The sequence below is a fragment of the Gymnoscopelus microlampas genome, assembly GCF_963454915.1.
Source record: "Gymnoscopelus microlampas genome assembly, chromosome: 8".
Taxonomy (NCBI): Eukaryota; Metazoa; Chordata; class Actinopteri; order Myctophiformes; family Myctophidae; genus Gymnoscopelus; species Gymnoscopelus microlampas.
In genome coordinates, this window is record NC_139945.1 from 31,273,019 (window position 1) to 31,296,236 (window position 23,218).

The 23,218-nt window shown below is 41.2% G+C and overlaps 1 protein-coding gene across 5 annotated transcripts in view; it reads right to left on the reverse strand.

The window, feature by feature from the left end:
* The window catches only part of slc36a4 (solute carrier family 36 member 4), a 183,443-nt gene that overhangs the window by 124,178 nt on the left and 36,047 nt on the right, over window positions 1-23,218 (reverse strand). For all 5 annotated transcript variants that reach the window (XM_084064902.1, XM_084064899.1, XM_084064898.1 and 2 more), the window contains 2 exons: window positions 18,727-18,825; window positions 6,764-6,933 (listed from right to left, as the gene is read on the reverse strand). In XM_084064902.1, the coding sequence (XP_083921028.1) occupies window positions 6,764-6,933; window positions 18,727-18,825 (269 nt within the window). The remainder of the gene's footprint in view (window positions 1-6,763; window positions 6,934-18,726; window positions 18,826-23,218) is intronic.

Here is a 23,218-nt window from a genome sequence, read left to right on the forward strand (position 1 = left end):
TTTCTGTTGTGTTGCCTGTCTTTTACAGTATAATCCTTTTTGCTCTACTCAAGCATTTACTGTCGTAAATGTCCAACAGGGACCGGAGGGAGTTCTCTGTGATACGCTCAGACGAACGCAACACCTTCTGTAGAACTCGCAGATCCCAGCATATGGTATTTTTGAACTTGGATGTTAGGATTGAATTGATGGCCACACTGTGGTAACAAAGACCACATTATCTAAAGACAGGCTATTAAAAAACAAAGAAAAGCAGTTTCTGCTTAAAGTGGTCATTCGTGAGCAGCTCTTTGAAACCATTTCATCTCCTCTACCCAGTATAGTGCTTGCCAACGTCTCGTCACCACGGGGGGGGGGGGGGGGGGGGGCGTGGCATAGTAGCTGCAGACAAACTGGTGGGGGTCAATGTTAAGTCAACCTGTTTATACCCCACCAAGATGTCTGCGCTACCAAATGACACTTGTTGACCCCCCCTCCCCTTTGGTAAGCACTATAGTGTCAAACTAAGAATAAAACAAATTACTAAGGTTGTTAGGTGCAGAACTGGACTGCTCGGTTTGTATCCGTTTGTAGGTTCTACCTAGAAAAAGATGAATGAGGCCTACATGCACGTGCACACATAGACATCAAAGGGGGCTTGAGCCCCTGCCCTTTTGTCTGTCGGTAAAAAGTGCCCTTGTCTCCTCTGACTGTAAACTGTAGAAACCCCTGCGCCCGTTGGCCTCGCACCTGCAGTAAAGCTTACTTAATTGAGCCCCGTGCCATGCAGTGCTCGCGCAGAATTATAGTTGATTTACAAGCTCACAACGCGTCGCAACGCCAGGCATTGTGAGCTTGTAGATCGGCTATTTTTTGGGTGCGCGATACCGCCCGGCAAACGAAGTCTATTATACACAATCGAAACCTAAATGAGTGCACAACTGAACGCAGTGAATGCACGCAGAACACGGACCAATTGTTTTAGACAGATTAGGTATGTATGGACAAAAAATATATATATACTGTATAGCTGTTCATTTGAAATTACTTGTCAAGCAGGAGCCCATATATATCTCTCTCTACCTCTCTCTCTCTGTGTCAGCACAGCAGCAGTGGTGGGAAAAGTACTCAATTTCTTTACTTAAGTAAAAGTACTCATTATACAGAAGAATAAGTGGCGTCGTTAGGCGGGGGCTTCGGTGGCTATAGCCACCAATGTTTTATCCAAAGCCACCAAAAAACATTATTAAAAAACGTTTTTTTTTTTTTTAAATTATATATCTATAACCCTAACCTAACCCTACCCCTAACCCTAAAACCGAAATAAAGTAACAAAAAACGGGTAAAAAAGTACCCGAATCCGACGAATATCCGCAAAATTTCGCGCGCGCTTCGCGCGCGCAGGGGGACACTCTGACATGACTCTGGCTTATATGACATTATTTTAACTGTCTTATTTAATTGTAATTCCACGTAAAATGTCCTTGATTTTTACTGCAACTCAAATTACGTTTCATGATGCATGCACTTCACATTACGTTTTGAAAGCATAGCACAGTGCAATTCATAGACTCAAAACTCGAATGAGGATTAACAGTCACGACTCACAAGCAATGTTTTATAGGGCCCATTTAATCTCCTCTCTTACAAGTAGAGGCTTAAGGAATGAGGTCCAGTGTTTGACTGTATTTGTGCTATGGTGTGCCAAGGTGACAGTGGCACCGCAGGCCCCAGGGAAAGAATTAGCTGCAGTGTGCCAACCAAGGAGTGCCATGGACTCTATTGGGAGATGATTAATAGAGGTTATCACACTGTAATGGGGGGGGGGGGGGGGGTAGGGCTGAATACAAAAGGGCATTTTCCTCCATGTTAACAGTGGCAAGTCAACAGGCAGACTCTTGACAGTGAATGGAAACAGGAACAGGTCCCCATTAGGCCAATAGGGACAGTGATGAGGCCAACTAATCTCTGAAGAGAACACAATGGGCCAGAGGGATCCTTGTTGCTGATAAAATGGGTAATATACAAATACAGGGGGGGAAAAAAGCTTGAATAGAGAGAGTTTGTTATGGTAATGGAGTCGATATGAGATGTGCAGGATACAGTGAGTAGAATTCCTGAGTGAAGGAAGGGAAGGAGTGGGCAGGGCGGAAGGGTAATCACTCCAAGAGGCAACAGCAATCTAAAGGGGCCAGTGCAGTGGATGACGTGCCTATATGCATTGTTTAACCCATTCAATCCGGGATTGAACGCATTTGTGTCATTTTTAGATTGATTTGGCTATTCAAAAATAGCAGATATACAAGCTCATAGTGCGGATCTGCTAGTTTTGAAAAATCTGGAAATGTTTTGCAAATCTTTCAATGTATATATATATATATATATATACATTTCTAACTCAAATCTTTGCTTCTGGGAACAAAATATATTGAGATGGGGGGGTCCCCTTTTGGTTCCATGCATGCATGCACGAGGCAGAGGTAGGTCGAGTTACATACTGTAGGCCCTATTAATAATAGAGGTAGTTATCGAGTTACATACAGTAGGCCCTAATAATAATGGTGGTAGTTATCGAGTTACATACAGTAGGCCCTAATAATAATGGTGGTAGTTATCGAGTTACATACAGTAGGCCCTAATAATAATAGAGGTAGTTATCGAGTTACATACAGTAGGCCCTAATAATAATGGTGGTAGTTATCGAGTTACATACAGTAGGCCCTAATAATAATGGTGGTAGTTATCGAGTTACATACAGTAGGCCCTAATAATAATAGAGGTAGTTATCGAGTTACATACAGTAGGCCCTAATAATAATGGTGGTAGTTATCGAGTTACATACTGTAGTGTAGGCCCTAATAATAATAATAGAGGTAGTTATCTAGTTACATACTGTAGGCCCTAATAGAGCACCGAAGTCTGACGTAATTTACACATCCTACCTGGGTCGCGTTTTTTTCCCCCATTCTGAATTCCCATAGACTTGTTTAATATCGCGTCAAATAAGAACTGTGTTCCAAAAATAAACAAATGATCCCAGCGGTTTGACTCTTATGGATACGAAGCATCAACTGACGGTGAGAAAACCCTAATGTTACTTCCGCCGAATTATAAAAAAAATCGCCAGAAACAGACTGTATCAAATATGAGTGACTGACTATCATAAACGATACAGAGCCACCCGCCTGACAATATCGCTGAGACAGTTATTTTTGGACCACAATTCTTATATGAGACGATTCTAAGATGACCCAATGTTATTCTCCATAGAGAAATTACTTCTACGACCCAGGGGATGAACGAGTGACGTCAGCACTTCTGTGCTCTATGACTATGTGATCCATGCATAACATTTCTACATGCTATCAGGTCAAAGCAAATGGCCCCTCCCCCTATGCTGCAATATACAGCTGATTTATGGTGCTCTGTGGATTAAAGTGGGGCAGAGAAGAGACCAGGGGTGAATCAGGTCTACAGGGTCCAAAACCGTCTTCCAACCTAAAAAACAAACTTATCCTCTATAGCCTGGCACAAAGTCACGGGCCGATTGGTCTCTTCCCTACTCCCACATGAAAGACATTCCTATCTGCACATCCTTGAAAAACAAAATGTACTCTCATCGTTTTTATGCAGTCACCTCGATCGAGCTACAGTATAAATATTCACATAAGTTGGATGACTTGAGTTTGGAGGTTTAAAGACAAACGTGTGTGACTTATCACTGGTTAAAATCCCTCCTCACCCTCGTGGCTGTGGGTGGAGTATACTTGTGCATTGCTTGAGTTTGTAGTGCTAAATTGGAGCACTGGATTGCTAAAGTGTGTGTGTGTGTGTGTGTGTGTGTGTGTGTGTGTGTGTGTGTGTGTGTGTGTGTGTGTGTGTGTGTGTGTGTGTGTGTGTGTGTGTGTATGTGTGTGTGGTGTGAGTGCGCGTACCGTGTGCATGCGCACGTGCGTGCATGCCGATGAAAATTAAGGGTGCATTTAGCTGGTGCTGTGTACAAAAGTCATTTTACTAAGACTATTTTAGTTAGGCTATTTTCAGACTTAAAATAACCAGATATACAGTATCTATTCACAACACAAGTAAACGTAACAAAGGAGGTCCAACCACATGCAACTTCATGACTCCGCTCTCCCTGCCCCCAGTTTCCTGTCTCTCTACACTCTCTCCTATCCATTAAAGCATAAACTGCCAAAAAGCTATCTAAAATAAATACATGCAAATAACTCAAAACATTAATAATGCTTAACAGTGACAAACAAAAAATGGATATGCAAATCTATGTTAGCTCACGCCAATTTAATAGTTTGGATGCAGCTGCTCCATTGCTCAGTTGCCAGTGCCGGTGTGCACATTATGCAAGTGTGCACTGATATGTTATTTTGATTGAGTGTGGAATCATGTGTGCATGCATGCAATGTCATTGGACTCGCAACAAATTGCATTTATCAAACATAGTGAAATGAAATCTGCAAAGACATCCATCACCTGGTAAAAGTCCTTCCCTTAAGACTAATGACATTTGCACCAGTTGATTAATTGAATTGGGCCCAAATGACTTTGGCAATTAAAGTGTCGTTCTCCAACTGCTCACCCCAATGCTACTTACTATGACTCGGTTAACAGTTAAAACTGAGAAAGCATCTGTGTCAGACCCATTTTAGCTATATATATATATAGAAAAAATAGAAGATATACAAGCTCATAGCGCGTCACTTTGTGCCGCGCTATGAGCTTGTAGATCTGCTATTTTGGGAAAATCGTGAACATTTTAGGAACGTTTTTAACTCATTTTTTTGCTTCTGGGGGTCCCTGGAACTAAATATTTTGAAATGGGGGTCGGCGGCCAAATACATATAATATTGGGGGTCCTTGACATGAAAAAGTTTGAGAACCACCGACATAGCAACACAGTATTTTTTTTCAGAAAAACGTTTTAGAAAAACGATTTAGAAGACATTTGTAGAATCGCCTTCAGGTCTTAATGGGTTAATGTATTGGGCCTCAGGAGTGCACATAAAATAATCATGCGTACAACAACAGTGAACGCTAAAGACATGGGCTCAAACTGTGAAAATAACACATGCTGTATCAACCCAGATTTAAACGATGAGGCCAATCACAGCAACACATATGCATGCACACCAACACACACACACATGTCACACGCACCCACACAAACTGATACACAGGCAGTTTTGTCCCAGGTGCCATGACTGCATTGGCCGAAATGGTGGTGTCGACCTCTTGGTATTGTGCTGTGTTCAAAGAAGGCCACTGTGCATGGTGGCCTACATGTGAAGAAAGGCCAATTTGTACTTGCTGCACCTCTTAAAGCTCATTTCTTTAACCCCACCATCCACTGACAGCCACCACGTCCGCTAGCATTACGGAAATGGATTGGCCTTTCCTCATACACGACCCATTTAGAGCTCCACACACAAGTCTATCCATCAGACTGCGCTGTTTTGTTTTTTTGCAGACGCCGCTACCCCACCAACAAACACACAGAGAGAGAGAGAGAGAGAGAGAGAGAGAGAGAGAGAGAGAGAGAGAGAGTTGTACAGTAATCAGCATTTGGAAAATGCTAAGCTTTTACTTGTGTGTGTAATTGTGCAGAAAGTAAGTGACCAATTAAATCTCATGACCTTCCCTTGACATCAACCACCTCTCTTAAGTAGAAAGTTCAGAGTAAAGTTTCAATCGTCTGTATCTCGCCTCCTGTGTTTTACTATGTATTTTGGACAACTTTTTTTTTTCTTTCACAGAATCACAGTGAAACACCCCGTGATTACCAACTTTCAGGGCATTGATCATACTGGAGATAAATATTCTGTGACGGTAAGAAAATCGAAAAATTGCTGGTGCACGCAGCCAGAAATATGTCTGGCAGTGAAATAGTTAAGGTACATATCAGCTGTCTACCAACAATTGTAAAATAAAATAAAATGTGTACTGCAAATTCCCTATGTATCCAAGTATTTCCCATCACCTAGTTCATATAATTCACATCCCCTAATAGTCTGTGTATTGGCTAAATCATCTTGTTTAATTGAGATATTGCCATGGGAATAAATTGTCGTTGTTTTTTTGCTCAGTTGGTTTTGATTTTGGGGTATCTATCTACACCTCTGACCAGAAGGGAGTGGCTGGAACTCCACTGGAAGTGGATGAAACATGATCCCTGCAGACCATGTCTGCCTTCTCAGTCAGTCTCACTGACTGTTACAGGTCAGCCTGCTGCGACCCCATTATTTTGAGAGATGAGAGATCCTATAAACGAGTGCAACAGCATTCTTTCGATTTCTGTGGATATCTTCAGCTTGACCGGCAACTCAATAATAAAGTACTGTGTTTAGCCAGTGACAAAGCCATGTGATCATTTTGCGTACGTGAATGAAAACATTTATGCATTTTAAGCATTCACATCTTTTTTCCCCTCCTTTTTTTCAAAGTGTTAACATGAGCGATCAACCAGTAAAGATGCCTGCGGACTGTACAATATTGGTCATCTACAGCCATTCCTAATTCTCTTAAATTTATAATCGGATGACAAGATCTCAGATGGACAGAAGGACGGATTGAGTGCAAACCTATACTCTGGTGGAGGACTAATAAAAAATAACATAGTAATAAGAACATTTTAAAGGTTTAAAATGATGAGACCTGTACAACTATAACCTAAATACCTCTTACCTGACTAACGATATTAAACAGAAACATTTTAGAGAATCAAATGTTTCTTTCCCCAGCTCCTTCATCTTTCCTCACCATGTCTTACCATGCATTGTGAGGAAGGTTTAGCGTGATGCTTGCTTTGATGTCACCACCGAAGTGGAGGTAGCCCAACGTAGCCAAAGTAACGTAGAGGACAGTCACGATGCCCATCCCGATGTTCAGAGCCATGGGAAAGCGCTTGGGATCTCTCATCTGGTTCTCCAGAGGAAGAACCTAAAAGAAAAAACACAAAATTACAAACATAATTTCCATCTGCCTCATAAACAGTGCCAGAATTAGGATATGCAGAAAATTAACACTTGAGCATAATTTAAGTATCTCCCCAACCAGCTGATGTCTGTTCTGTCACATCACTGTGCATAATGTAACTATCAATTTAAACTATTATGGGATTTTTTTTTCTTTTTGACAAAAATATCAGATTCTCAGACTGGCTGGCAGGCAGGGGATGGGAATGAGTATAGCTCAGTTCAAACCAACTCCTATTGAAGTGTCTTTAGCAGGTAATTACCCCTCCGAGCAGTCAGGGAGAAGAAGTAGCTGCACAAGAAGTAGAAGAATGTGGCACTGGGCAAATCCCAAGCCAAGTGTTGTTAAATACAAGAATGAAAAAATTAAAGAGACCAAAAAAATGAAGCAATTTAACATGAGCAACTGTCCAAGGAATAGTCAGCACACAGCCACTCGTCCATGGATTCTTATTAAACTCTGCTTGTGCGAAGGTCCACTAAAAACTTAAGCCTGCTGCTCAAATGCTGGCACATGCTGAGGGTATTTAAAGTGATAATGTTCCTTCTCATGCCTTTAAGCAAGGGTAAGATTAACTCCCTGTGCACATTTGACTGCTAGTTAATTCAAATTATTTCTTTTTTTCCCCTTCTCCTTTTTTTCCCATTTCTGCCAATGGCAGAAATGGGGGAAAAAGCTAAATTAAACCATAATACAACAACAAACAACAATGATCATTCAATGCATCCAAGCAACCAGTTAGTTGGTCCAGACAGTGTTTAAGTTTCTTGATTCAATATTTAGATATTTGATATTAACTAATTTCCCACCATGGACGCATAAAGTCGTTTATAAAAAAAAATAAAAGTCGTTCATAAAAAAAACTAGGCACGCTGTTTTAGGCACCGTAACACAGCTCTGGGATGATCCATCGTCACTCAGAGTATGTGGATGTAACATCATTCCAAAAAACGTCACTTCCATCCGGCCTGCCTAAGGGATTTTCAGAAAAACAGCTGTAACTCAGTTGCTGTTTTTTGCATTGAAAACCACCGTTTTCAACGCCACAGCCCCAAAATGGCGGTTGGAATGTTGTGGTTCCTCTGAATACACAGATCCCTCCGCTTACCCCTTGGGACTATTGTTTTTGTTTTTTTGGAACACAATGTTGCTTCCACGGCGTTTCAAATATCATCGGATTAAGGAAATTACGCTGGCAAGGGGATAACAAACTATGTTTAATACCTTGGCGGGTGATGTGTTAATTTGATCAGACACACCCCCATCCTGTATAAACCCATTTTAACTTTGAACTCCATGTTAGACTCATTGAAAACAACCGTCGCTGGTTCTGGGGACTGATATTGTCTTTCTAATGCGTGGGGGAGCTGTTTTTTCAATTACTTTTTTCATTAGTTATGATTTATTTATTCATTTAAATGTTTTTCATTTTAAAAAATAAACAATTTAAAAAAGTGGAAAAACACAGCCTCTACACGCAGACGTTTTTAGGTTTTAGGTGTATTAATCGTTTAGACGTTTCGTCCACACGGAGCCGGCGTTTTGGGTCCGCGAATACACTCATTTTTGAAACCGGGTCCCAGAGTGAATAACTCTGAAGACGCCACCCTTGCGTCTCCGTGTGTACACCTAAAGACGCATCTTTCCTGAACCGATGACGCCATAGCTCCACCTCTCGCTTAACCCGCATGCACCGACAGCCCCCTCCCACCCAACAACAACAAACATGGCGGCCCCGTCAGCGTTGCGTTCGTGCAGCAGAAGCTACTTAACGCGATAGGGCTTTTACAGTAAAATGTACTGCTCCTATACTACCACCGTCAGCAACAAGTGGACATGGAGAACAGCATATACAACCTGTTGTTTGTGTTTACATCGCACTCTTCTTCTCTCTTTTTGGTGCTTTGTAGCATGCCGGTATATACTACAGCGTTTTCGGTGGATTTGTGGTGTTTTCAGTGGTTTCGTGTGGACACACACATTTCTTGAGACGATTCTGTGTGTACGGTAAACTTTTTGAAAACGACTCTGTGACATTTTTTAAAACGTCTCTGTGTGGACGTGGCCTTAGTCTTCACGCATTAGAACACTAGAACCAGGGACATGTGTTTTAAATTAGTCTAACATGGTTAAAATGGAGTTTGAAGTTACCATGGGTTTATATAGGATCAAATTGTGTCTGATAAAATGAATGTCAAATATCTAAATATTGAATCAAGAAACTTAAAAACTGTGTCATAAAAGTGTTTTAAAGTGAAATACCCCTTTAATGTGTGACAACTATCTCTCAATCTCTTAACTAGTAACATTTTAATTTGCAAATAGCTACTTTCCTTGGATAAGAGTTGACAACAGTGCGAGCAGCAAAGAACGATAGCAAACAGAATCACAAAACTGTCGGGAAGGTCCTATTATGGAGAAACAAACACTATGTGTGAATCTTAAGAAGGCATCACGTGTCATGAACTCAACACTGTATTCTACATGTGATCAAGACACATTTCTCCAGAAGCTTTTAGCCCTGGGTGACACCACAGAATTCTCTGCAATTATGTGTGGCTAAAGGACATTTTGGTCATTTCATCCTCCCTGTCAAAGGACACCGTTCATATCTAAGAAAAAACACCAGATGCACTTTGTTCTCCGTCGCTTCTCCGTCGCCTCTCTGTCACCACTCGCCCCATCTGACTGATGTTTTTCTGAAAATATCTTGTTACTCCAGACAGCGCATCTCCTAGCCTCACTTCAGTTTGTTTGCACGATCTGTGGCACCATCTGTGAGTCTCATCTCATACTTAAATAAATCAAACTCCCATACGTGGAACAAAAGGGATAGGCAGACTGGATTCTTGGTGCCTCGTCAAGTCTTGTCATGTGAATCTTAAGAAGGCTTAGTAAGAAATAATAAAAAAGTACAGAATAAGATCAATAGAAGTTCATGAAGTTGTTACTTACTTAAGAGTCAGCGTTTCAAATAAGCACACAGCCAGTAGCAGCTCAGTGGACTGATCCCTCTACAGCTTTTGCACAGCCACCTTCCAACTCGCACAATGTCGCCACAGCCTGCCTAGTTGCACATTTTATTTTACTGTGCGTGTTACAACTTTATCCTATCTTGCAACCTCACTTCGTTCTGCACCTGCGTGAAGCTTGCCAATACTTCCATCGTGCCTGCTGGCTTAAACAAACCAGACAGAACACCCCTGTTTTTTTAGGTCATGCCAGGAGCTTGTCACGCTTCACGGATGCACCAAGCTTAACATGTGAGATGGAAGATGAGGTGAGGAGACGGCTGATAATCACAGGTCTGCTCTAGACTCCCCGAGCACTCAACAGGTGGTACAGTTAACAAGCGAACAGAATCGGCCGCTATAAGTCTCTGCCACAGCCAGCCTTCAAAGAGGGAGCGATACACACAGAGAGACAGAGAGATGCAGAAATAAGACAAGCCCATGAGGACAGGAGAAGGGAGAAGTGCAGAGAGATGGTGGAGAGAGTCATACAAAACAGAAAAGATAATGAGAAAGATAGAATGCTGCAGAGGAACAAAGCGTGGGAAAGGAGTGACTGGAGGGGTAGAGGCTGAGAAACACAAGAGCAAAAAGAAATACATCAGTCAAAGAGGTTTATTGGCCCAATATTTTGAGGGTGGTAACATTAAACAGTGCAACATTCAGCCACTGTCGTACTTACAACACCTCTGTTGCATAAGGTACGTTATTACCCTGATTTGATCAGGCAGCAAACAAGTACATTGCATCAATGGATTGCGATGGCTGCCTCCAAGAACCTTTTAGGGGGAAAACTACCGTACCCAAAGAAAACAGAAGCAGAAATGGACAATGGCAGCTGTCAGCTTACAGAGGTAAACAAAACAATAATTATTTTTTTTTTTCCGGTCAGCAAAATGATTACAATGATTATTTAACATCAGATTTTTGGGAAGAAACAATACTTTTACTTTTATCTGCGGATGTATTTTTTGTTTAGTTTTTCTCCCATAAAAATGTTATACCTATAAACCCTTGTTCCCTCTTGTAAACCCTAATGTTTAGCAGTGCGATTAATGGGTTTGTAAGTTTGACACACAGCAGCAGAGAAGGTACAGCTGGTGTTAATGGACTGAAAAGGCACCCACGACAAGAACTAAAAAGTAGTTCTCAATTGCAAATAGGTAGTGTAACGGTGTAATTGGGCTTGATGCAGGCACCTCTGACAAGATTGACTGAGGCGACAGTGAGAATCAAATCCTGTTTAAGCCCCCCCCCCAACCAATCTCCACTCAAACCAGATCAGCATAGCCGATCAAAGCCAGGCAGTTGTGAGAGAAGCTAACAAAGCAGAAATCTACATTACAACAAACCTACAGTACACTGCCCATAAATTTCCATAAGCTTTATTTTCAAATCAAAATCTCGAATTTACATTGCACATTTTTTCCAAGGTGTTAGGGATAAGAATGTCTGTTGATCTCGCTTACAATATGAATACTGGGAAGATCAAGGAAAAATATCTAGTAACATATACAAAACTGATTCAATCAAAAAAGAGATTGTGAACCAAAATTGTACACACATTCTACATTAGATATACAGTACGCCAGTGCCACGGTATCAACTCAACATGTTGACAGTTTATGAAACAATTATGGATGATAGAATTGAGAATTGAGTCAAACTCCTTTTAGGTCACGGGCTACGTTGGTCAGCCAGCCTAAATGCCCCTTTAAACGCAATCTTAAGTACGTGTACGTACCGAGTTGTGTCCGTTCTGTGTTCATTTCATCCGTTTTTCTACATGTTTTCTAAAAGCTTATCGATACGCATGAAACAGAGTAGTACTACTGGAAATCGCAGGTCTACACTAACCTGACACCGTCAAATGGAAGAAGCGTGCAACACAACTTTGTTTCACAGGCTACTTCCATCTGAGACTCCGTAAGCAGAATCGATGACAGACGTTTTTTCTTTTTTTCAAGCTACTAGGCAGGTGATTGGATGATCCCGCCCCTAGCAGCCGCTGATTGGTTCGAATTACGCAGCAACCGGACAGCGTAACTCCCTGAGAGAGTCCAGATCAGGGTGTGTATTGAATTCATGACTCAATACCGCCCTCATCTGGCTAGTCAGGTTAGGTCTACACTGCCCGCTTGAACAATAGCTACTTCAAGCGAGACACAACAAAGACTTTAAATGGCGGCACTTTTGGAGAAGAGCTGGTGCAAGTTGGTGAGAACTTATAAACGTATATGGTGCGACTTCGTCACAGGGACAATTGATTTTTTTTTTTACAGAATATCGTGACCTCCTCGACCGTCACCATGCTGTTGCTGTTACACAACTATTGACTCTGAACTGTCCTCTGATGGATGTAATGCTTAAGGAACACTTCACCCAGGTCATTTTCAACCTTATTTTCAATCAGTCCTCACTATTCAGTGACATTAATGTCTACTCGCTCTGCATATCAGAGCTGGGCTGTGGACAGTACAGAAACCTGCCTACCAATGGTGTGGATGACAAGATATTGGAAACTACCATGCAGTATTATTGACCATTGCAAAAAAGAAAATTGCAGCCAGGTGCAATCTTATTCTCAGAGGGAAAGATAGCTTAAAGGTCTTAAGGGGTCTTTGGGGTTAAGAATGCTGACCACACAATCACAACATATGTTATGTTATGATTACAGACCAGGGACCTGTGTTGCATGCCAGCCCCTCCTCTGTGCTTTTACTTAACCACTTAAGCACCAGCATAAGTATTCTGGGAAAAACATTCGCAGGAAAATAGCAGATCTACAAGCTTACAACACGAGAGCAAAAACTGAAAAGCCACTAGTATAAAGCCATGAGGGACTCCACTCAAAAACGTATGGGTTTCAAGTGGTTAACTGGCTCTCCACTGTGTTCTCAATTAGCCAATAAAATACCCATACATATTTGGGTTTAACAAATAGTATAATAGTAATAATCAAGTAATAATCATTTTTTTATAATCACATTTGTTTATTATTAAATGTATTTTGCCACATATATCAGAGGTGTTATTTTTTTTTCCAAGTGTGCAGAAAACCCCATAAAACCATTTTACTGGTTCAATATGGTTGTCTCACAAACATGTGGTGCAGCTGCTGGTAGGAGGTATTGTTAAACCCATTAAGACCTGAAGCCGATTCTAAAAATCTTTTATGAAAAACCTATGTTTCTATGTCAGTGGTTCTCAATATTTTTCATGTCAAGAACCCCAAAAATTATATGTATTTGGCCACAGACCAACCATATCAAAATATGTTGTTCGAGGGACCCCAGAAGTTCAAAATGTTCGCTTTAAAAAAAAAATCTGTTCAAAGATTTGCAAAAAAAATCAAAAATAGCAGATCTTCAAGCATGGCACAGCACTCGGTGCCGCGCTATGAGCTTGTGTATCTGATCTGCTATTTTTAATTAGCCAAAGTATGAAATAATAGTTAAAGTGGTTACACAGATGAGTTCCCAGTGAATGGGTTAATGTATTGTTTCCGTAGATAAGATCATGGGTGTCAAACTCCTTTTAGGCCACGGGCTACGTTGGTCAACATGTGGCATCATGTGGGACAGAGTACTTTTCTGCCTTTGTGTGCGTGTGTGTGTGTGAACACGCTGAAAGCTCGGTACACTGAAATGCACCAATGCTGTCACTTTATGCAAAACATCATGGATAGTATTCTTACAATACGTTTTAACAGCGGGCGACTCTCGGGCGATCGCCGGGCGACATCGTCCAAAAGATAAAGAAAATCCATCTTTCATCGCCCCCCCGCCCACTTCACCCTATCGCCAGTAGTTGCCGGCTCTCATAGACATATAATGCACTTCCGGAAAATACTATACTAATCGCCCGCTGTTAAAACGCACCGTAAGGCTACTCATTTCAGGTCTAGTACTAACTGGATAATGAGAATGTTTATAGAACATATAGTTGCTGTCCGAAAGAAACCAGCTAACTCCATTTTGACTCTTTAGCATTTATTTTCCATAAATCAGTGCAATTGAACACCCTTTACGTCTGTGTGTTGGTTAAAAAAAATATTGAACCAATGAAAAGTATTAAAAAGCGCTTCTGACAAAACCAGCTAACTCCATTGGATCCTCAAACTTTCTGCTAAACCAGCTAAGTCCACCAAAGGGGGGTGGAGTTAGCTGGTTTAGCTGCTCCACCCCTTTTTGACCTCCAACCTCATTGTGAGCTTGGAGGTCTATTCCGCTGTTCTTATCAATGATGAACAAAACCTCCTAACTTTTTTTTTTTTTTTCTGAAAAATGAACATTTTGGAGTTAGCTGGTTTCTGCCGGGCAGCAGAGATATTTTATTGCATTTCATACGTTGTCAGGTATGTTTGATCTTCCACCCCATGTTAGAGCATTTCAAACATTGCCCGTGTTTATAACGTTTTGAAAACTCACTTTTGTACTCCTTGGCTTTCGATGATTCAGACTGAGAGTTGCTGTTTCCGTTAGGCAATGTGTCTATGTGTTGCAAACTCTGTGTGTTTTCCCCCTGTTTATTGTTTTACTCATTTTATATTTGCTTACTGAGTGTAGAGCACTTTGGTTCAACGCTGTTGTTTTAAATTTGCTCTATAAATAAAGTGGATTGGATGTACAGGAGCTTTCCACCTGCAGTGTCCAAGCATCAGACAGTCTTTCAGCCTGCATATAGTGTCCGCATAGTGCTGTTAACCCACTTAGACCTGAGGCTGATTCTAAAAACACCTTCTAAATCCTGACCTAAGTTTTCTGAAAAACTTCAAATATTTATTCAAAAATTACAAAAAAATGATGTTGCTATATACTGTACATAGCAACAGGAACCCCAAAAGGGGTTCCCGTCAGAAATGGGTTAATGGTTATAATCAGAAGACTAATGGTCTGTTACGTAAAGTACAGTACTAAAACACTGTGTTGTTAATGTGAGGTTTGGCACTTAGTACCACTATTGATTTAGCAGAATAGCACAATTCCAAATAGAAGCCAAGTCAGCATAACACCTTGCCACATGTTTCCAAACATACATACTGTATATTTTTGTCATACCAAAGAACAAATTCAATTCCAAAGAAAAAAGCTGAATGCAAACCAATGCTTCTACTGATACTTATTGTAGCAGTTAATCACTGTATCCAACAGTGAAACTCAAATGACAGTTAGGTACAAATGAAATCCATAATTTCTTCTCATGAAGAATGTTGTCTTTAGTTCCCCCTGACCTGACCTATTTGCTCTGGCTCTTCCCAGAGCCAGAGAAAGATACTCACACAAATGTACCAGGAGAATGTTTAACGTACGGCTTCAAGGAGCCTGACATGCACCAGATGGAGAGAGAAAGGTAGAAGAAGAGAATCCAGAGTTAGTTTAAATTTGAGAACCCAGCGTACTGAAAGATTCACTCAGCCTTGTGAGAGATGAGAGAAACAGATATGTGGACAAATAAAGATTAAAGAGGTTTATCTGGGTCTCAAATGCTTTTGCCTTCAGCATTCAACTGTAAAGTGGGTGTATATTCAACAAAGTCTCAGTCTACCCATTTCAATGGTGATGTAGCTCTCTCACTGTTAAGGGATCAAGGTGAATTTGAGGATTTATAAAGCACTGCTTGCCAGAAAAAAGGTTAGCAGAATTGGTTACAGTCGATGTGTTGTGAGGGCGCTGGCATGCAGTGAAATTGAAAATAAACTCTACATGCATTCCGAAGTATATACTGTCTAAAGTTAAACGATAATGATAAATGAATTCAATTTAGTACTGGTGAGCCCTCATCTTGTTTTCCATTACAGAGAAGTACTGTATACTTAAGTGTGTACTCACACTTAAAATTGTAATAATGTCACCCCAATGCCAGCGAAAACTAGTGTTTTTACCTACCTTTGAAAAATCATGGAATATTTTCTGTGAATGCTATCCGCACGGTGATCCCCTCATTACACACACAGGGGTCTCGTAGAATGTGGGGGAATCTTTTTTTTATCCGATAGCGGTAATCTGTTCCATAGTTGTGGCAAGTTGAAAATAGCATGTTTTGCCAAAAATACATAGTAAAAAAATAAAGCATTTTTAAGTAATAAGTTAACCAGGGAGTGAATGGAGCAGTACATCTTTGGATCGCGATTTTATTTTTATTTAAAAAAAAATAAAAAACTCGTCCAAACTCGTTGGCAGGCTGAGCCATAGCAGAATTTGACAAATTAATTTGTCCACGTCAGTTAATGAGTTAAAGAAAATAATACGTCAAATTATGTAATTTCCCATAATGCAGCTTTATTTTTCAAATAAGGATTTTTGATTTTATCCTCTGATGCAGCTAGAAATGTGAATTTATTCCCAACCCTTTGGAATCAGTTCTTCTTGGCAGGCCAAATGAAACGTGCCTTAATGCATTCCCTGCCCCTGTGCCTATCGAATGAGACTGGCGTGGTGATTGTACAGCCCTTGTGGATAATTATCCTGTCACTGTGACTGAGGAAACCTCAAAAGGCTGTGCATCATTCCACCAATGAGCAGAAAAGGGATGGAGAGGGAGGGGCAGAGGTAATATAGGCAGATACAAGAACTTTAGAAGTGAGGTATGTGATGGGGAATTATACAACAGGTAGTTCCGACCAAGCAATCTGATTGGTTGAAATAGCTTTCTAGCCGCGCTTCAAACCAGCATCATAGCACGGGCCTAATCACATTAATAAATCACTCCGCAGTGCAGTCCAGTCCGCACCTGATTAGACCATTATATGGCACAGCTGTGCTGTGAAGTCACTCTGTCCCACGGTAGGAAAACAAACAGACAGTAGCCTGACCCACCGCCGCCACCGGAGAACAAACAGCTATGCAAAATGGACTATGTTGTTAATTTGGTGGATTTACGGTTGATCAATGGTTAGAAGGTTATAAATATCCTCCTGTGTAAAGTAAAATGACTCCCATTTCGTTAACAGTCCAGTAGGCTATATGCTCCGTCGTACGACCGTGTCACGCGGCCAAAATAGCCGATCTACAAGTTCACAACGCGTCGCCATCGCGACGCGTTGTCAGCTTGTAGATCAGTTATTTTGGCCGCGTGACACGGTCGTACGACGGAGCATATAGCCTACTGGAATTCATTCCACTGCGCAAGCATTGATAGCTCAGCTGTGTTGATGAGACGGTGCCTCAAACTCAAAGCACTGCTACAGGGACTATTTAATGTCTCTCAGTCAAAAACTCTTCTCTTTACAGGGAAACGGACAATAGCGAAACATTTTTATTATTAATTGCCCCACAATATGAATACATTTGGATGTGTTTTGTTGGTAACTGTTGTATAATCGCAATATTACACTCGAGGGTGTGCTTTACCTTACATTATTGGCACTTCAGTGATGCTGGCGGAACTCGGCTGGCGCCTCGTTCCTGACCGCATCACTGTCGTGCCAATAATGACGGTAAAGCACACCCTCTCGTGTAATATTGCTTAAGTCTGACAGCTTTGACTGTTTCTCTTTCTCACAGTTTCTTGTCACTTTGAACAGGGTTCCCTTCCCACACATTTTTAACAATGAATTTTCAAAACTTTTCCATAACTTTTCCGAAGTATTTTACCCCATTTCCAGGACTATAGAAATCATACAGTGCAATAATGAGACTCTTAAACCAGTGTGCCATCAATGGCCCAAGACGGACTCGAGCGAAGGTGTCACGTGACAAAAAGAACAGATCTACAAGCTAACAACGTATCAAGTAGCACTGCATTTTACCACATTTTACCTGTCTTTCACGTAATGTTTGACAAAAACAATGTATTTCGTTGCTGTTGGGGAGAAACCTCTCATCTACAGTGTCACACAAAAGCATCAAAAGTAGCAGATCTACAAGCTCGAAACACGGCGCGAAGCGACGCATTTCGAGCTTGTAGATCTGCTATTTTTGCCATTTTAGAATTTGAATCCTGAAAACTAACAGTTTTGAACATTTTCCAAAACATTTGATTAATTCCAAACCTTTTCCAGGGCCTGGAAAACTGTTTTTCTAATTTCAAAATATTTCCAGGAATTTCATGACCGTGGGAACCCTGTTTGAAGCCATCGATCGTTCGGAGGGATTTTATCCCCCCACCTCATGCCCCCTATGAGTACTAAGACAGAGAAAAGTAGGAGGTGCGTCGCTAGGCGCGCGTGTGTGTGTGTGTGTGTGTGTGTGTGTGTGTGTGTGTGTGTGTGTGTGTGTGTGTGTGTGTGTGTGTGTGTGTGTGTGTGTGTGTGTGTGTGTGTGTGTGTGTGTGTGTGTGTGTGTGTGTGTGTGTGTGTGGTGTAGTGTAGTGCGAGAGAGCATTTTGGGTCATTGCCGTGACGGCCACCCCTCTCTGCTCATTCTGATTAACGGGCAAGCAGCAGAAAGTGAGCGCTCTTGTTCCCCTCAGTCAATATGCCCTCATACTGGCTAATACATCATTCTGCCCACGGTGGACACACAAACATCCAGATCCACACGCACACAATGTCTTTATCTACAGCACCATGTCCAACAGATTGACCCAGACCCAAGGACCTCAATGTTGGCATCGCTTCATAATTTAGCCATTTTCATTTGACTGTTTACCTGGTTGCTACTTCACTCAGACAACTCACAAAGACTGAAGTCTCAGCGGAACAGTGAGTGCCAGTAAATAATGCTGCTATAATAGCCGCTAATAGCTGTTACATTAGATCCTACACTCACAACTCAGTAAGGGCAATTTTAGGGAGGAGACTTACCACGCCAATACCTTCGAAGGCAAAGATGGCAGTGCCGAAGAAGAAGGGGAACTTTCCCACAGGGGACGTAAGAGGGATTCGGTGGGCATCGCCAATGTCCTATAAATGACAGAAAATGTGAGGGAGGGAGGGAGGGAAATAAAAAGAGAGAAAGTAAGACAAACAGTTATTTAGAACAACTGAAATGGGGTGAGATTCAGAGACCATGGAACCAAAGTTCCGTGCCCCTAGAAGGATCTGAGCATAAACTTTCTCATCACTGGCAAAGACACAGGAGGCCAGGCACCAATGCATGGCAGCATACAGTATATAGGAGAAGAAAGCAATAAAGAGTGGTATTGACGGAGAGAAAATTAGGGAACTGAACAATAGAGTAAAGGGAAGAGTTTACTCTATTGTTCCCCATGTTTCCCATGTATGGTATAGATAGTATGCAGTGGAAAAACTACATTACACAGCCCTGGGGTAGATCTCCATTCTATTTGATAGAGCTTCTTTTAAGTTTTGCTAATATTTAAGATGATCACCCATGCCTTTGATCTATGTATTATACCGGGAATTATGAGAAACAGCGTTTCATTATTTATAGCCTCCACTCAATTATCTCTCAGGGTGTGAGCGATAGGATATACTATTGCCATTCGGCATCGTCATCCTTTATTTAATTTTGTCTTACCAACTCCGGCTTGCAGTTTCAAAAGATAATCATAAGAAAAGGAAAATTACTATGCTTTTATCCGTTTTCATCATTTGATCTTTTACTGAACTGTCGGCCATGGTGGATCTGTGTTCAACATGTAAATGTAGGCCTTTAGCTGCATCACATTGCCCAGGCTGCCGGCCATTTGTCTGCTTTGCGTCAGGCCAGCTGTGCACGTGTGTGGATACGAGCAGTGGTGGAAAGTAACTTAGTATATTTACTCAAGTACTGTACTTAACACATTGTGTGCCAAAAACGGTCTGGACCGTTTTTGAGAAGCTGTGCGTTATGTGCCATAAACTGTCCGGACCGTTTTTGGCCCATTTTTTTAAAAATATATTTTTCGCACGTGGGGCGCTCTAACGCAACTTTGGGATCATCCAAGGAGTCTCTAAGAAGGAGAGGCCGGATGTGGATCCATGTCAAAAATGCTTCCGTTCGTCCGCTCCAATGTTAACTCCTTGACTAAAAGCTTAATATCAACTATTTCTTTTTAACGTGGTGGAAGTGAGGCGTTTTCGATCGGCGATCACTCTGCAATGGAGGATTGTGTTAGAAATATTATTGTTCCAGGCGTTAGCCGGGACCCTCCGCCGTCTCGGATGCAACGCATTGTAATAATAATAATAATAATAATGAATTGCATTTTTATGGCGCTTTTCTAAGTACTCAAACTTACTCAAAGCGCTTTACAATGCATTGGAGGCAATGCAGGGTTCAGTGTCTTGCCCAAGGACACTTCGACATGTGGACAGGAGGAGCCGGGATTCGAACTGCATTGTGAGCTTGTAGATCTGCTATTTTCAAAAGATTTTTATACATCCTAATATACAATAGAGAGTCGCGCGCATGCGTGGCTGTCTGTCTGCGTCTCCAAGCTGTTTGTGTGTCTGGGTCTCCAACAAGTTAGGTTTCGCGAGCTACAGGCATGCCTGTGCCTGAGCCTGTGTGGGTGGAGCAAAAGGGTTTCCAGGGGGAGCCGGTTTCGCTTTCGCTATGCTGTCTCTGTCTCCGCTGTGCTGGCCAGGCTAATACATGGAAGCCCCACGCAACACGTAACAGAGTGTTTTCTACATTGCAGTATTGATACTTTTACGATATGGATACGAGACATGTGAGAATACAATCCACTCTTATCCTCAGTCAACCGGCTTTCTTTTCGGGTCTCTTCAAGTTTTTACTTTCCACAAATGACAGGTGTTGAATTTAGCCGTTAAGTTTTTTTGCTTGACTTTCTCCTGCTGGACTACTGTAAACACACCAACTGGCTACTCAGCAACTGAGCTCAATCTACTCCAATCTGTTAACCACTACGTCTCCCATACTTTATGGGCTTTATCAGAGCTAAAAGACAGTTTTACTACTCTTGACATTAACGATGGCATACAATACGTGAAAATGAAATACTGCTGGTGTGTTGTCATGTTATTACAGCAGTGTATTGCACAGCAGTGAGTGGGGCCACGGGAGCAGAATATTTTGTCAAATAAAGCAGGGGGAAAAAAGACCACAAAGGGCTTTCTCTCAACATGAATCCATCCCTCAAACAGCAATCAGTGGATAGGATAGGATGACAGGGACAATTATGAAGACTGTCATTCTGGATCTACATGATAATTGTGTCTTCTTTTAAAACGACCTTGGGAGCTGTCCATGTGTACAGGCCATTAAAAGTTGGGTCTGCCATCCCCACTCATAAAAACTGTTCATCTAAGTCAGGTCACAACAATAACATCAAACCGTATTGGCCATAGTGAGGACATAATCTTTCACTCAGGGCCCAAGGAGAAGAGAGACATAATATCTTTATGTAGAAGATACACAGGGAGCCCATACAGGCTGCGCTTTGGTGAAATGTATCACTGCAGCACATCAGCTGCTTATAAAAATGCATATAGAGCATAGCAGTGGTTCCACAGACAGAAAGCCCATACATTTTTCCCATAGAGAAAATAATATGAATTATTTTAAGCCTGCCAAAATAGGGACACCAGGTTGAAGGTGGTTAAGTTTATCTGTGGGCATTATACATATTTAACCAATGAAAATTATTAAAGGGATTGTAGGCAAGTCAGAGATAAACAAAGAAAAAAACTCCAGCAGTTCGTTTCCCCGACCACCAGGGGGTGACGCAGGGAGGACTTCCATAGAGTTAAGGGGACTTCAAAACGGGCCATGCCGAATATAGGTTGCTTTATTCGGATACAATTCGCCGAACTGCCCGCCCCTGACGGTTCTCTGAATTTTTATTTTTAAATAGGCTCTTTCATGATAAATTGACCACATATATGAAGTTAAACAACTAAATTCAATCCAAACGATTTCTTAAAAGTAAATTCTGTGCCTCAAAAAAGAATATATATATATATTATTGTTTTAACCCATGAAGACCAGGAATATATATATATATATATATATATAAATATTTTTCAATTTTAGGCTTAATGTTGCCTACAATCCCTTTAACAAGAGCTTTGGGACTAAATAACGACATTGGAACACACCTTTTCCTGAAAAAGTAACAGTTTTGGACAAGGTTCCTGCAGCACCCGACAACCCTAACCCTCATGCTTTCACCAATGTTTACAATGACAACAACAACTCTCAACAACAACTCTCTATGTCAGTGATTCTCAAACGTTTTCATGTCAAGGACCCCCACAATGATATGTATTTAATTTGTTCCAGGACCACTAGAAGCAAAGATTTGAATTGAAAAATACAAATGTTTGCTTTAAAAGATTTATATTCAAAGTGGTTAAAATTATTGTGATGCTATATTAACAGATTTTGCTGGGGACCCCCAACAAATGGATTTATGTATAGCTACTTCGTTGTACCACCATATGTCGCTCGTCAAAAACATCTCATTTAAATTTCAACTGAAAAACATGATGCATGATGTCAGCCAACACGCTTCTACAGTATCTGATATGTTCAGACGACAATATGCTCACAGGCATGTTCACGTGTGCTGACGGGACAACAGGTCTTCAGGTCAAGTGCTGGTCTGCATGCTGATTAACCCATTAAAACCGGAAACGCATCTGTGTAACCCCTTCAACCATTATTTTATACTTTGGCTATTCAAAAATACCAGATCTACAAGCTCATAGCGTGGCACCGAGTGCCGTGCTATGAGCTTGTAGATCTGTTATTATTTTATTTTTTTGCAAATCTTTGAATATATCTATTTTTTAAAGCAAACATTTTTATCTCAAATCTTTGCTTCTTGGGGGGGGGCCTGGAACAACATTGAGATGGGGGTCCGTGGCCAAATACATTACATTTTGTAAAAAAAAATTACATTAGTAGAATTCCCAGAAGCAAAGATTTGAGTAAAAGTTTCATGATTTAAAGAAAATAGCAGATCTACAAGCTCATAGCCCTTGTATATCTGCTATTTTTGAATAGCCAAAGTATAAGATAATGGTTAAAGTGGTTAAAATCTAAAATGACTTTCCCGGTCTTCATGGGTTAAAACAATAAATAGCCTTTTCCCAAAACTTGAGCCATCCTGTCATTTGGTTAACACTTTCCAGCACAAAGAGACACGATGTCAGCTTGATGTCTGATGTAAAAGGTCATGACAGCGGAGCCCCCTCCCCCCCCAACCCAACACCCCCGTGACACATTCCACATGAATGCTTACCATGACATCGGTTAGTGTCATGCTAATAACACACATAAATCTGATGAGGCCAGCACCATAGGGTTAGCCTAAAACCAAATTAATAAAAAAACGAATAAAAAAAAAGGATGAATCCGCAATTTATCTGGAAAGATTGCAAT